At 56.4% G+C, this 12,319-nt stretch overlaps 1 protein-coding gene across 8 annotated transcripts in view; it reads left to right on the forward strand.

Moving 5' to 3' along the window:
* HIP1R (huntingtin interacting protein 1 related) overlaps positions 1–10,515 on the forward strand; it is a 36,967-nt gene extending 26,452 nt beyond the window's left edge. For all 8 annotated transcript variants that reach the window (XM_054219550.1, XM_054219551.1, XM_054219552.1 and 5 more), the window contains 24 exons: positions 346–403; positions 499–574; positions 796–933; positions 1,025–1,083; positions 1,154–1,226; positions 1,596–1,779; positions 1,854–1,942; positions 2,244–2,360; positions 2,796–2,897; positions 3,141–3,335; positions 3,579–3,726; positions 4,058–4,144; positions 4,466–4,573; positions 4,948–5,084; positions 5,869–5,979; positions 6,103–6,161; positions 6,486–6,516; positions 6,646–6,708; positions 7,158–7,258; positions 7,876–7,981; positions 8,824–8,947; positions 9,095–9,156; positions 9,329–9,517; positions 9,610–10,515. In XM_054219550.1, the coding sequence (XP_054075525.1) occupies positions 346–403; positions 499–574; positions 796–933; positions 1,025–1,083; positions 1,154–1,226; positions 1,596–1,779; positions 1,854–1,942; positions 2,244–2,360; positions 2,796–2,897; positions 3,141–3,335; positions 3,579–3,726; positions 4,058–4,144; positions 4,466–4,573; positions 4,948–5,084; positions 5,869–5,979; positions 6,103–6,161; positions 6,486–6,516; positions 6,646–6,708; positions 7,158–7,258; positions 7,876–7,981; positions 8,824–8,947; positions 9,095–9,156; positions 9,329–9,517; positions 9,610–9,657 (2,465 nt within the window). In that variant the 3' untranslated portion in view covers positions 9,658–10,515. The remainder of the gene's footprint in view (positions 1–345; positions 404–498; positions 575–795; positions 934–1,024; positions 1,084–1,153; positions 1,227–1,595; positions 1,780–1,853; positions 1,943–2,243; positions 2,361–2,795; positions 2,898–3,140; positions 3,336–3,578; positions 3,727–4,057; positions 4,145–4,465; positions 4,574–4,947; positions 5,085–5,868; positions 5,980–6,102; positions 6,162–6,485; positions 6,517–6,645; positions 6,709–7,157; positions 7,259–7,875; positions 7,982–8,823; positions 8,948–9,094; positions 9,157–9,328; positions 9,518–9,609) is intronic.
* Positions 10,516–12,319: the final 1,804 nt, after the last annotated feature.

Below are 12,319 nucleotides of genomic sequence, written 5' to 3' on the forward strand. Positions count from 1 at the left end.
CGCTCCATCCCACGTAGACATCCCAGATGAGGGAACTAGAAGGCCTTGTCCTTGATGAATTCAAACTGATGTACCTCGGCCTGCCAGCCCCCTGCACGGTGTTGCTGGGCAGGGCGGCGCCAGGGGTCTCGCGGGGGTATTTTGGGATTCCCACACCTGCCTCTCCCTGCGCCATGTCCCTGGTCCTTATGCCAGGGATGGGAACATCCCGTTCCCATCCTGACCTCTAATATCCCACTCCCACCTGGCCTTTACCTGCTGGCTTTTGCAGCCGGAGGGATGTGGGTGCCTGGGAATAAATTTGCAGCCCTGTATCAGTCACGGCTGTCCCCCCCCTCGCTGCAGGTCTGCCGGCTGACACGCTGCAGGGCCACCGAGACCGTTTCAACGAGCAGTTTCGCAGGTAACCTGGGGCCGAGGTGGGGCACTGGGGTCCCCTCCCTCCTGCCAAGCCCCTCTGCCTCCCCTGCGAGCGGTTTTTCTTTTCCCCCTCTCCAGCCTCAAAAACTTCTTTAAGAAAGCATCCGACATGCTGTATTTCAAGCGGCTCATCCAGATCCCCCGGCTGCCAGAGGTACAGTGGGATTTTGGTCATACGTGATGCTTTAGAGAGCCTGTGGGTTCGGGGTGCATGGGGGTGTCCCCTCAGATGTCTTTGGGGCCTGGGGACACTGTGGAGGGACACACCGGCCCGTCTCAGCAGCACGGGGGTGGCTGCCTCCCTCCCCTTGGTGGCCTGCCTGCGGCGGTCCCTGAAACCCCAGGCGATGCCACCATGATTTCTTGTCCCCGCAGAGCCCCCCAAACTTCTTGCGGGCGTCTGCGCTGGCTGAGCACGTGAAGCCGGTAGTTGTCATCCCTGAGGAAGCCCCTGAGGATGAGGAGCCGGAGAACCTCATTGAGATCAGCACGACTTCCACCACGGAGCCACAGGTGGGGGCACGGGGATGGGATGGGGACCCTGGGACAGGGCAGAGCAGGCACCCGCAGCCTGGTTCAGCTCAGCACCCTCTGTCCTCCCCAGATCACCTCAGATATATTTGAGCAAACCTTCGGACCGCCCAACGGCATTCGGGACGACAGGTATGGGGGTCCACAGCGGCAGAGGGGGGGCAGCCACTCTTGTGTGGGACCAACCTGCCTGCCTCTGCAGGGACGCGCAAATCGAGAGCCTGAAGAAGGAGGTGGACATGCTCCGTGCAGAGATGGAGAAGATTAAACTGGAGGTAAAGTCTGGCCGGGGAGCAGCTGGTGTGGGAGAGTGGGGTGTTTTTTGATGCTATAGCCTGGAAAGCCTGACGGGATGCAGCAGGAATGGGGTCCTGGCACCCCGCGCTGTGTTTTGGCGCCTCTCCCAGTGCCAGGACCTGACTCCTGATGGAGATGAGGTGAGGACATGTGAGACCTGTCCTGTGCTGTCCTGACCTGCTTGCAGCAGGGACGGAGTGGCTGCAGGGGCCGAAGGGAGAGCTTTCCGGTGCATTTCGCCGCTGCTTTGCCCAAAGCCGGGCACTTGGATAGGGATGTTGGGGAGGGCAGAGTCCTCGCTGGCGTTGGTGCTGGGCAGTGCCCGAGTGCCTGACGGTGTCCCGCAGGCGCAGCGGTACATCACGCAGCTCAAGGCGCAGGTGAACAGCCTGGAGGGCGAAGTGGAGGAGCAGCGCAAGCAGAAGCAGAAGGCGCTGGTGGACAACGAGCAGCTGCGGGATGAGCTGGAGAGGCTGCAGAAGGCGAAGCAGGACAGCGACCGCTCCCAGCGGCTCTGCGCCGAAGCAGAAAGTAGGTGCCCTACAGCGCCCGTCGGCCGTGGGACACCCGTGCTTTGGTTGCTGATGCTTTCTCACCCCATTCAGAGAAAGCCAGTGCCACCGAGATCCGCTACACGAAGCTGAAGGAGAAGCACAGCGAGCTCGTCAACACGCACGCCGAGCTCCTGAGGAAGGTAACGCTGCTGCCTGCGCCAGGCAGGGACTGACCGCTGCCTTCATTCCTCTGCCACCGCCGGTGTGGCTCGTGCATGCCCAGCACCACCCCGTATCGGTCCCATCGTCCTGCACCCAGGGACCTCTGGGCACTGGGTTGGGGACACCCCTTGAATTCATGTCCGCTGATGGTCAGTGTTTCGGATGCCGTGAAAAAGGCATCTCCGAGCTACCCCTAAAGGTGGAATTTGGGCAGAACAAGTGCAGTGGTGGCAAGGGTCCCCCCTCCAAACACCCGGTAAGCACCATGTCCCCACGCAGAACGCCGACACTGCCAAGCAGCTGACGGTCACGCAGCAGAGCCAGGAGGAGGTGGCACGCGTCAAGGAGCAGTTGGCATTTCAGGTGGAGCAGGTCAAGCGGGAGGCCGAGATGAAGGTAAGCCAGCGTGGCCCCGAGTCCGGCCCCACCAGCCCAGCACCAAGACCTTCCCAGCCTGGGAAGCATGGTGGCTGTGCACAGTTTGGGAGCAGGGGGTAGGGAGGGAAAGGAAGAGTTGCCCTGACTCCTTAGGAGGGCGTTATTTAATGCGTGCTTCATTCCCTCCTGCCCAAATCTGCCATTTCTTCCCCCAAGAAAATGCCACATTGCACGTTGGTGGTTTTGGGTGCTTTTGTTCTCTGGGGCCCAAGCTGGGGGCTGCTCCCGAAGTTCCTGCCATGGGGAAAGGAGCCCTTTCAGGAGACCAACCCCAAGACCCTGAAAGCCCCTCTTGCAAAACGTGGCCGGACTCGTTCCTGCCGTGTGCCGGTGCCGAGCGGGGCCAGAGCGCATTCGCAGCAGCTGAGCCCCGGCACGGGTGTGCGGTTGCAGCTGGAGGACCAGACCATGCAGATGGAGCAGCTGCGGCAGGAGCTGGACGCCCGGCGGGACGAGCTGGACCAGGCGCAGCGCTCGCTCAGCCACGCCAAGCAGGTACGAGGCTGGGGGCACAGGACGCCCCCAGATCCCCAACACAAGTCCCTGTCATGCAAGACGGCGTGCCTGCCACCACTGCCAAGCCAGCGGTGCAGACAGCTGGCCAGGAAGCTGTCATGGGGCTGAACGCGGGTCCACCCCATCAGTGTCATGAGCTGGGCATGTCCTCAGCTCCGCCCTGCGTTAGGGTTGTGACATGATGACGAGTGGGTGACAGGGGTCTCCTGGCCTCACTGGCAGGCAGGAGCGGAGCTCAGCGCCCAGGTGGAAGCCCTGCACGCCGAGAAGGAGGTGCTGAGGCGGTCGGTGAGCGAGAAGGAGTGCGAGCTGCTCTCCACGCGTGGCCTCATCCAGGAGAAGGAGCTGCAGCTGAGCCAGGAGGCGGACAAGGCCACGAGGGAAATCCGCGAGCTGCAGGGCAGGCTCCTGGAGAAGGTATGGTGCTGTGTGGAGAGCCCACCACCCCTCTGCTCGCTGGGGTGAGACATGTCTGGGGGGTGCTGAGCAGTCGGGGGCTCAGCCGAGTGTAGCTGGTGGGATGTGACCTGCGCCAGCAATAATGGGATGCCTGGGTCTAATCCACAAATGGGCTCTCAGGGGGCATGCTGGTGACATGGCCATGGCAACGGGGGTCCTGTGCCCTGGCTGGGCCACTCACGTGTCCCTCCTGCCCTGCAGAGCAACCAGGAGCAGAGCCTGCAGCAGAAGCTGCTGGATGAGCAGTTCGGCATCCTGCAGGAGACAGTGCGGGAGGCGGAGGACATCCTCCGTGACGCAGTGGCCAAGCTGGACGACCCATTGCACATCCGCTGCACCAGCTCCCCAGGTACGTCCCATTCAACCACGGGGTCTGCGACCCACAGCCCCTTTTCCCTCTCAGACACATAATGTTGCATCTCAGCTACCTCCAGACATCTTTTCCCACCAAACATCACACACGAGGAGGTTGGGGTCTGACTTCCAAGGGTAAATTTTAAGCTCCGATCTCAGCACTATTTTGCTTTAATGACTCAGATTTTAGTGCTGCTCCCCAGCTGGGACTGTGAGGACCCAAGACATCTTGGCTTCCACTCAGTGGTGCCTTGTGAAGTCAGCACTTGTGCTCATTCAGACACTCAGCAGCCTGACTGTGCTAATGAAGTTAAAATTCATTGCAGATTACTTGCTCAGCCGGGTGCAGGCAGCGCTGGAGTCCACGGACGCCCTGGAGAACGGACACGCGCAGTACGTGGCCTCCATGGCAGGTACCTGGGGCTGGGGACCGGCGGCATTGCTTGCATCTTGCTCTTATTTTTATCCGTGCAGCAGCCCCTGGCTGCTTTGGGGCCATTGGCAAGCGTGCAATGCCCTGGCGATGGAGGGACACGGCGGGTGGAGTTGGTGGGTTCCCATGCGTTCCTTCAAGGAGCAACCTGCAAGCTGGAGGGGTCAATACTGACCTCTCCAAGCTCTTGTACTAGTCCTTGGGTGCCTTCAAGAGGGTGGGTTGGGTGGGTTGCAGCCCCCAGGACATGGCAAGTGGTGCCCTGGGCTGGCAGCTCCTGACCACATGCTCTCGCCGGCAGATGCTGCGGGGCTGGTGGGGGCTCTGGCCCTCTTCGCACACTTGACAGCCGACACCATCGTGAATGGCAGCGCCACGTCCCACCTGGCTCCCACTGACCACGCTGACCGTGAGTGCCATGTGTGGACGCAGTGCGTGTTGGGGGGTCTTTTTGCTCGTAGGGCTTCTTTTTAGGATGGCTGTGCCAAAGCCCCCTCTGCCAGGGGCTGGATATGGGGCAGATCTTCTCTGGGCGCAGCACAGTCCCCACAGCTCCATGTGGTCCCCTTCCCGATATTCCCTCCTCTCCAGTGCCCCTTCCTGGGCCAGGAACATTGCTCCTGGAAACCAGTTTACCCTCTTCTGCAAGAAATTTGCTGGATGTGACCAATGCTCAGCATCATCTCCACAGCTGAGGGGAGGAGGAAGAGGAGGGTGGCAGGGCTGGGATGGAGGGACCATTTTCCCAGTGAGGGGCCTGGCACCGACCCATCCTCTCCGCAGGGCTGACGGAGACGTGCCGGGACTGCGGGCAGCGGAGCCTGGACTACCTGGGTGAGCTGAAGGACAAGCAGACGCTGGGGCGTGCTGAGCTGGGGGACGTGCGGCGGGCGCTGCGGGGGGTCCTGCAGCTGGCCCAGGTAGGAGATAGAGCCCGGCGCACCCACCTTCTCACCCGGGGCTGGCGTGGTGGGTTATTTATTGGCATTGGTATTTCCTAAAGGAAAAATCAAAGCAGGCAGTTAATGCGGAAGGACGTTGCCTCCGTTTGTCAAGGTGGGATGTTTGCTCTCTGCACCTCTGGGGGCAGCTTTCTAAAAATAAATGAGAAATCAAACCATGGCTTTCCCCAGTGTCCAGAGGTGAAGTCAGAGATGCTGGGTTGGAGTGAGCACTTTGGGGGTGGCTTGTCCCCCATACCCACAGGTTCTGGTGCTGCCGTTGGGCTATCTCAGCTTCCGAGCACCGAGACCCTTCCTGGTGGTGCACAGAGACAGTCACCCTCAGATCAGCTGAGGTCTTTCAGCCCAGTAACCCCTGCAGAATAAAACTTCTCAGCTTTTAGATATTTCTTCTTGTGAAGCCCCTATTAGTCTTTTCCATTAAACCGCTGTTATTTCAAAGGTTGTCAACTCTCCAGAGGCCTCTGGAGCTCTGCCCTGGTGAAGCTGCTCCTGTGATCGAGTTTTGTCCCCTTGATTTGGGGCATTTCTTATCTCTGAGGTCCCTGTGCCATGTTTGCTGCAAGTTGGTGGCACACGTGCTTCCACCTTCACGGTCTGCAGAATGCTGCTCCTGCAGCTTTATTTATTTAGGGGGAGAAAAAAGGAGTCTGTTATCTTGGTTTGGTGTTATTCCTTACAAAAATATTCACTTCTCTCCCGTTGCCTAAAACCTCCTGATGGCTGCTGCCTCCTCCGGCAGGAGCTGAGGCCCAAGAGCTTAGACATCAAGCAAGAAGAGCTGGGGGACATGGTTGAGAAGGAGATGGCCTCCACCTCAGAGGCAATTGAGGATGCTGTCAGGCGGATAGAGGTGAGATGAAGCTGCAGGACGGGCCATTTGGTGGCCTCGAGGCAGCAGCGCCCATTCCTCCTCCACCCCACTCGCCATCACAGCAACACGGTGTCCAACCCTTCTTCTTGTGTTTCCCAACAGGAGATGATGAGCCAGGCCAGAAACGAGAGCTCTGGTGTTAAGCTTGAAGTGAACGAGCGGTGAGTTTTGAGGGGTGGCGTGTGACAGCCGCGGGCAGGTTTCTGTCCCGTGCCCATGCCCTGCTGGGCTGTGCTTTTCTCCAAAGCTGCACGTGCAGCCCAGTGCGGCATCATCCTGATGCTGAGCACGAAACTCTCTTTAGGAGGGTGGACCTTCGTCTTGCATGTCTAAGCCAGTTGTTTGGGGCTGCTTTGTGGGCTGCTTAGAAGTAACCTGCAGGCTGGCCCGTCTCCAAAAAACCCCGTTTTCGAACTGAGGCCAAAGCTGCTTCCCTGGATGTGGCATCGCTGGATGCTGAACATTTGTCTCTTGTTCCCCTACAGGATTCTGAACTCCTGCACGGACCTAATGAAGGTCAGTACTGCAGAAACTGAGCAGGGGCATCAAAGACTGTGCAAAACTGTAACTTCCCACCATTGGCAGCGTCAGTCCTTCTCTATAAAATCCCCATCAAACACCAAAACCTGTTTTCTTTTATTCCAGGCTATTAGACTTCTTGTAATGACATCTACGAACCTACAGAAGGAGATAGTAGAAAGTGGCCGGGTAAGTCCTCCGCTACATTCATCTCTCTGCACCAACATGAAATAGGGGAGCATTTCCCAGAGTTTGCAGAAACACGCTGAATTTTGTGCTTTCCCGTGTTAGCAGGGCTCTGGCGGTCTCACTTGCTGGAGACGGGCTGCTCAGCCCCGTGCTCTCCGCACACATCGCTGTCGCCTTTGCAAAGCCTTGGCCGTCTAAAGACAGTGGCTCAAACTTCTGTGTTTCAAACCCACAGGCGTGGGGCTCCAGAGCTAGTTTTCTCCATACTTATTTAAGCAGGCCAGTAAGAGCGGCCTGAAGGAGACAGAAATGCTGCCAGTCCCTTCATTTACGACTTTATATATGAATGTATATATTGTTATGTTTTATGTGGATACTTTATATAGATTTATATATTGCTGTATATCAGAAACAAGTTAATACAGGCCATAATATTCTCATAACAACAGGGGGCAGCAACAACTCAGGAGTTTTACGCCAAGAACTCGCGCTGGACGGAAGGGCTGATCTCTGCCTCCAAGGCGGTGGGCTGGGGAGCCACGCAGCTCGTGTAGGTACCCCGGCACCTCTCCGGCGGCCACTGCGGGAGGCTTCTCTCCGGGCACAGCTCCGCGTGCTGCGCCCGGAGCCAGCCCATGCTTCTCCATCGCCCCGTAACCCAAACTGTCCCCGCTGCTGGGTCTGCATGGGAGCATTGCTGCTAATTCCTCATAAAGCATCGTAGCCCGTGTCGGACTGGTCACCGAAATAGGGACCACCCGTTCCTCCCTGTCTGCAAAATGTGCAAGTTGCTGCAATCCAATGCTCCGTGTTCTGGTTGCTGCTCAGATGGTCGTGGGCAGCGTGGTTGGGGTCAGGGCAGGGTATCCCAGTGTCAGTGCGGGAAATATGGGGGGCTTTTTCGGACAAAGCTTTGAAAATCTCATCCACTTCATTACAGAAGCGCAATCCTGCCTTTTTTGATATTTTATACCCATCCAAAACTTCTTGATCTGGGCGTCGAGTAGTTTGCTTTGTAAATGAGCTTTAAATAATCACAGACAAAGGTGCTGGTTCAAAGTCTGAGGTGGATTTCTAAGGGTATAGCTGGAGGTAAATAACCTGCACTTGCTTCATCGTGCTCGGGGTGTCTCTCTGATACGATCTCCCTGCTGATCTGTAACGCAGAGAGTCGGCAGACAGAGTTGTCCTGCATACGGGCAAATACGAAGAACTGATCGTCTGCTCCCATGAAATCGCCGCCAGCACAGCCCAGCTGGTGGCTGCCTCCAAGGTGAGTGTCCCAGCAGGGCCGTCTGCACGCAGCTTGTCATGTTTTAAGTCATTTTGTTCCCATGGTTTTGTCCCATGGATGCTTTTGGGCAGCGGTGCGTGGACGTCCTGTCCACCAGTCCTACAGCTTCCTCCTGGAGCAGGGAGGAAGGGAAGCTCTTGCTGTTTTCAAGTCAGTCTGCGATTTTAATCCACGCGTCTTCACCTGCATTGACATTCCCACATCTAGCAGGGCTTGCCTTGGAAATGAAGATGCGTAAAACCTCCCATCTTCCTCCTGTCAGGCTGATTATGTAAATAAAATGTTAATAACTGACGAGAAACCCTGAATAAGCAACTGCAGAAGCCAGCGTTGAGAATGATGGATTTTGGTCCTTCCCACCTTTCCTGTTGGTGTGGGCGAAGGCGATGGGTAGAGGTTTCAATGAGCAAATGGGGATGCGGGCTGGGGGGAGGAGGACCCATACTGCTTTTTACAGCAGATGGTTTTAAAATTAAGAGCAGAGCTAAAAAAAGAATAGCTCTGATTTCACTGATGCTGCTTATCCATGTGTGCTTGGCTCAAGTGGGAGCAGAGGTGGTTCGGTGTCCCAGGGCTGAAGGGCCTTGCAGGGGTCACCTTGCCTGGCCCTGATGGGATTGGCAAGAATAAATGTGTGTCCGTCTGTCCGTCCATCCTCTTCACCCCCCAGGTTTTCACACCCAGGGACCATTCTGACATGGCGTGCTTGATGTCTCTGCTCTAATGCAGAACATGGCTGCCTGGGGGCTCCCCTGAGCTGGTGAGCACCTGTGCAGAGGTGCCATGGGTTTGACCCGCTGCCATCCCCGTGCTCTTCGCAGGTGAAAGCCGAGAAGAGCAGCAAGAACCTGGGCCGGCTCCAGGAGTGCTCGCGCAACGTCAACGAGATGGCAGCCAACGTGGTGGCTTCCACCAAGTCAGGGCAGGAGCAGATCGAGGAGAAAGGTGAGTGTCTTCGCAAGGAGAGGGGAGAAAAACCCCACCCCAAATCCCTTTCTGGCCTGGGAACACCTCGAGGTGCCCAGCTGGCTTCGCTTTGGCACGTGAGGGTCCTCTGCAAAGGGTGCGCTTAGTGAGGACTTTTCTCCACAGATACCATGGACTTTTCGGGCATGTCCCTCATCAAGCTGAAGAAGGAGGAGATGGAAACACAGGTACGGCCACGAGAGTGGATTCGGTGCTGCCGGCTCTGGGTCAGGCTGAGGTCCTCATCCGGACCCACGTGAGGAGGGTCCCTTCTTCTGCCCCCCGGCGCAGCACTGGGGATGGCGGGGGGGATCACACCCCCGGGGGTGCGCAGGGACCGAGATGGCTGTTTGGGCGCAGGTGAAGGTGCTGGAGCTGGAGAAGCGGCTGGAGGGCGAGCGGGTGCGCCTGGGCGAGCTGAGGAAGCAGCACTACGCCCTGGCCGGGACCTACGACGCGGCGGAGGACGGGGAGGCGAAGCCGGCGCCGGCCCCCAGGCGAGGCATCCTCAAGAAGCCCCCGCTGGCCCAGAAGCCCGGCCACGGGGAGGTAGGGTCCCCAGGGGGTAAATATACACCGGGGCGGGGGCTGTTCACAGCAGGGGTGACTGATATTTCGCTTTTTCCCCGCTCTCGTTTCAGCCCGAGCGAGACGCCGGCCCGTACCCGCCTCACAGGGCGAACTTCTAGCAGGGGCTGGCTGTGTTTGCCACAGATCTCGTTGCCTTCGCGCTGGTGTGCCTTCGTGCGCGGGCGGTCTCCTTGCCGCCCGGCCTGGAAAACTGGATGGTTTTTTTTTTTTTAAAAATTGGGTTTGGTTTTGTTTTGTTTTTTTTTTTCTTCACTTGATTCCCATGCGTGAAGCGAGGGGAGTCCTGATGGCACCCCAGGCGGTGCGAGATGCCCTCTTCCTCCTCCTCTTCCTCCTCCTCCTGGCCTGCCAACCGGCTCTCCTGGTTTAATTTAATTTGGGGTTCGTTTGGGTTAATTTTTTTGAAAAAACAAACTTTATCAGCACTAGAAGTTTTCCGTAAATGTAGCTCTCTACTGTACTGCTCAGACCCTTTCAAGGAACTGTGAGCTGTTTTTTAAAGTAGGAAACTGTTGGGCTTTTCTTGCAACCATTTTTTAAATCCCCCTTTTTCAGCCTGAGGAATAATTTGATGTTATTTTCGGCGTGGGATCGGCCCTCAGTGGAGAGGGAGACGTTAGCCTTAACCGGCGCAAGAAGCAAGGCTTTTGTAAGGGAAAAAGCAGTTACTGGCATACACTGGCAATAAGGATACAAACATTTTTATTTTTTTCCTTTTCTATTTTTTATTACTACAGCAATGTCAGGGGCTCAGTTGTGTTATGTTTTATATTTAAGATAATTAGCAGAATTAAATCTAACCGTGGCCTGCGGGAGCCAGGGGATAGACAAGTCTGCAGCAATAAGGAATTACTGATGTGGAGAGACACGGGGGCAGAAGAAAAAAATCCTGTCAGCTGTATCTTCCCTTGGAGCTACTACCACGATGTAGGTTATTAAAGAAGCAATATTTAAAATACACGTTGCAGTGCCTGGTCAGATCTCTCCGGGGAGGGGGCTGATGCTGGGGCCGTGGCACGGGGCTCTGCTGGTTGAAGCCAGCCGGCCCTGAATCGTGGGGCAGTGAAAGGCCATAACGTGCCTTGAAGGAATTAGCTAAAGCACAGGGGCCGGGGCGGGGGTGTGAGATGCTGTTACGTGGTGTGGCCCTGTGCCCACCGGGCTGTGTGTATCTAGGTATATGTGTGCATAAATATATGTCTCTATATGTGTGTAGCTACAGTTGTCTGTGTGTGTATGGCTCTGTGTACACCTATATAGCTATTTTTCATAGAATCGTAGAATGGTTCAGATTGGAAGGGACCTTAAAGCCCACCCAGTGCCACCCCCTGCCCTGGGCAGGGACACCTCCCACCAGCCCAGGTTGCTCCAAGCCCCGTCCAACCTGGCCTTGAACCCCTCCAGGGATGGGGCAGCCACAGCTTCTCTGGGCAGCCTGGGCCAGGGGCTCACCGCCCTCACAGCAAAGAATTTCTTCCTAATAGCTAATCTAATCTAAATCTCCCCTCTTTCAGTTTAAAACCATTACCCTCTCGGCCTAGCGTTACACTCCATGATAAAGAGCCCCCCACCCATCTTTCCTGGTGGCCCCCTTTAAGTACTGGAAGGCTGCCCTGCCTGTATTTGTGCTTGGCGTTGCCCCGACCCGGGTGCAGGACCTTGCACTCAGCCTTGTTGAAGTTTGTGAAGTTTGCACAGGCCCACCTCTCAAGTCTGTCTGGGCCCCTCTGGGTGGCATCCATGCCCTCCAGCATGTTGACCACACCACACAACTTGGTGTTGGCGGCAAACTTGCTGAGGGTGCACTCAATCACACCGGCCATGTCACTGACAAAGACGTTAAACAGCACAGGTCCCAGTATCGACCCCTGAGGAACGTCACTGGTTGCTATTTGGACATTGAGTGGTTGACCGCCACTCTTTGAGTGCAACCATCCAGCCGATGCCTTATCCACCAAGTGGGCCATCCAGCAAATCCACATCTCTCCGATTTAGGGACAAGGCCATTGTGAGAGACAGTGTCAAATGCTTTGCACAGCTCTAGGTAGATGATGTCAGTTGCTCTTCCCTTACCCACCAACCCCGTAACCCCATAACCCTCTCACAGGCAGCCACCAGATTTATCAGCCATGACTTGCCTTTAGTGAAGCTACATGTTGGCTGGCGCCGATCACCTCCTCCTTTTCCATGTGCCTTAGCATAGTTTGTAGGAGGATCTGCTCCATGATCTTGCTGGGCAGAGATGAGACACACATATATGTATGTATTTTTATATATATGCATGTTGGCTTTTTTTTTTTTATCTAGAGAGCGACACACATGCACGCACACCCCCAATTTATGTATGTGTGCGTGTACGTCCGTACTTACGTCTCTGTCGATACAGCTGTAGCACTAGGGCAAGACCCAGCCCCTGCCCAGCGCGAGCAGCTCCCCAGAGCAGAGTAGGACACTAATTTCTGCAGCATATGACCGCCACCTGGGCTCTCACTGGCAGCCAAGGTGACTGGCAGCCTCACTGAAAATAAAAGTAGCTTAAATAAATAAAAAGCAATCCAGCCGCAGCAGCGTGGCTCAGGATCAATGCTGCCTTCCAGCCAGGGCAGCCGTTACCTGCAGCCTCGCAGCTGCCCGTCAGGCCCACGGCCACACACCTGCAAGAAACCTGGCTTGTGTTTGTTCTGTGATTAACTGGGAGCAGCTGCAGGGCCAAGTGTCCCTGCACCTCTTGGTGCAAGTTGGATGCGCCCATGAAATGGT

Source organism: Rissa tridactyla, chromosome 13, assembly GCF_028500815.1.
Source record: "Rissa tridactyla isolate bRisTri1 chromosome 13, bRisTri1.patW.cur.20221130, whole genome shotgun sequence".
Taxonomy (NCBI): domain Eukaryota; kingdom Metazoa; phylum Chordata; class Aves; order Charadriiformes; family Laridae; genus Rissa; species Rissa tridactyla.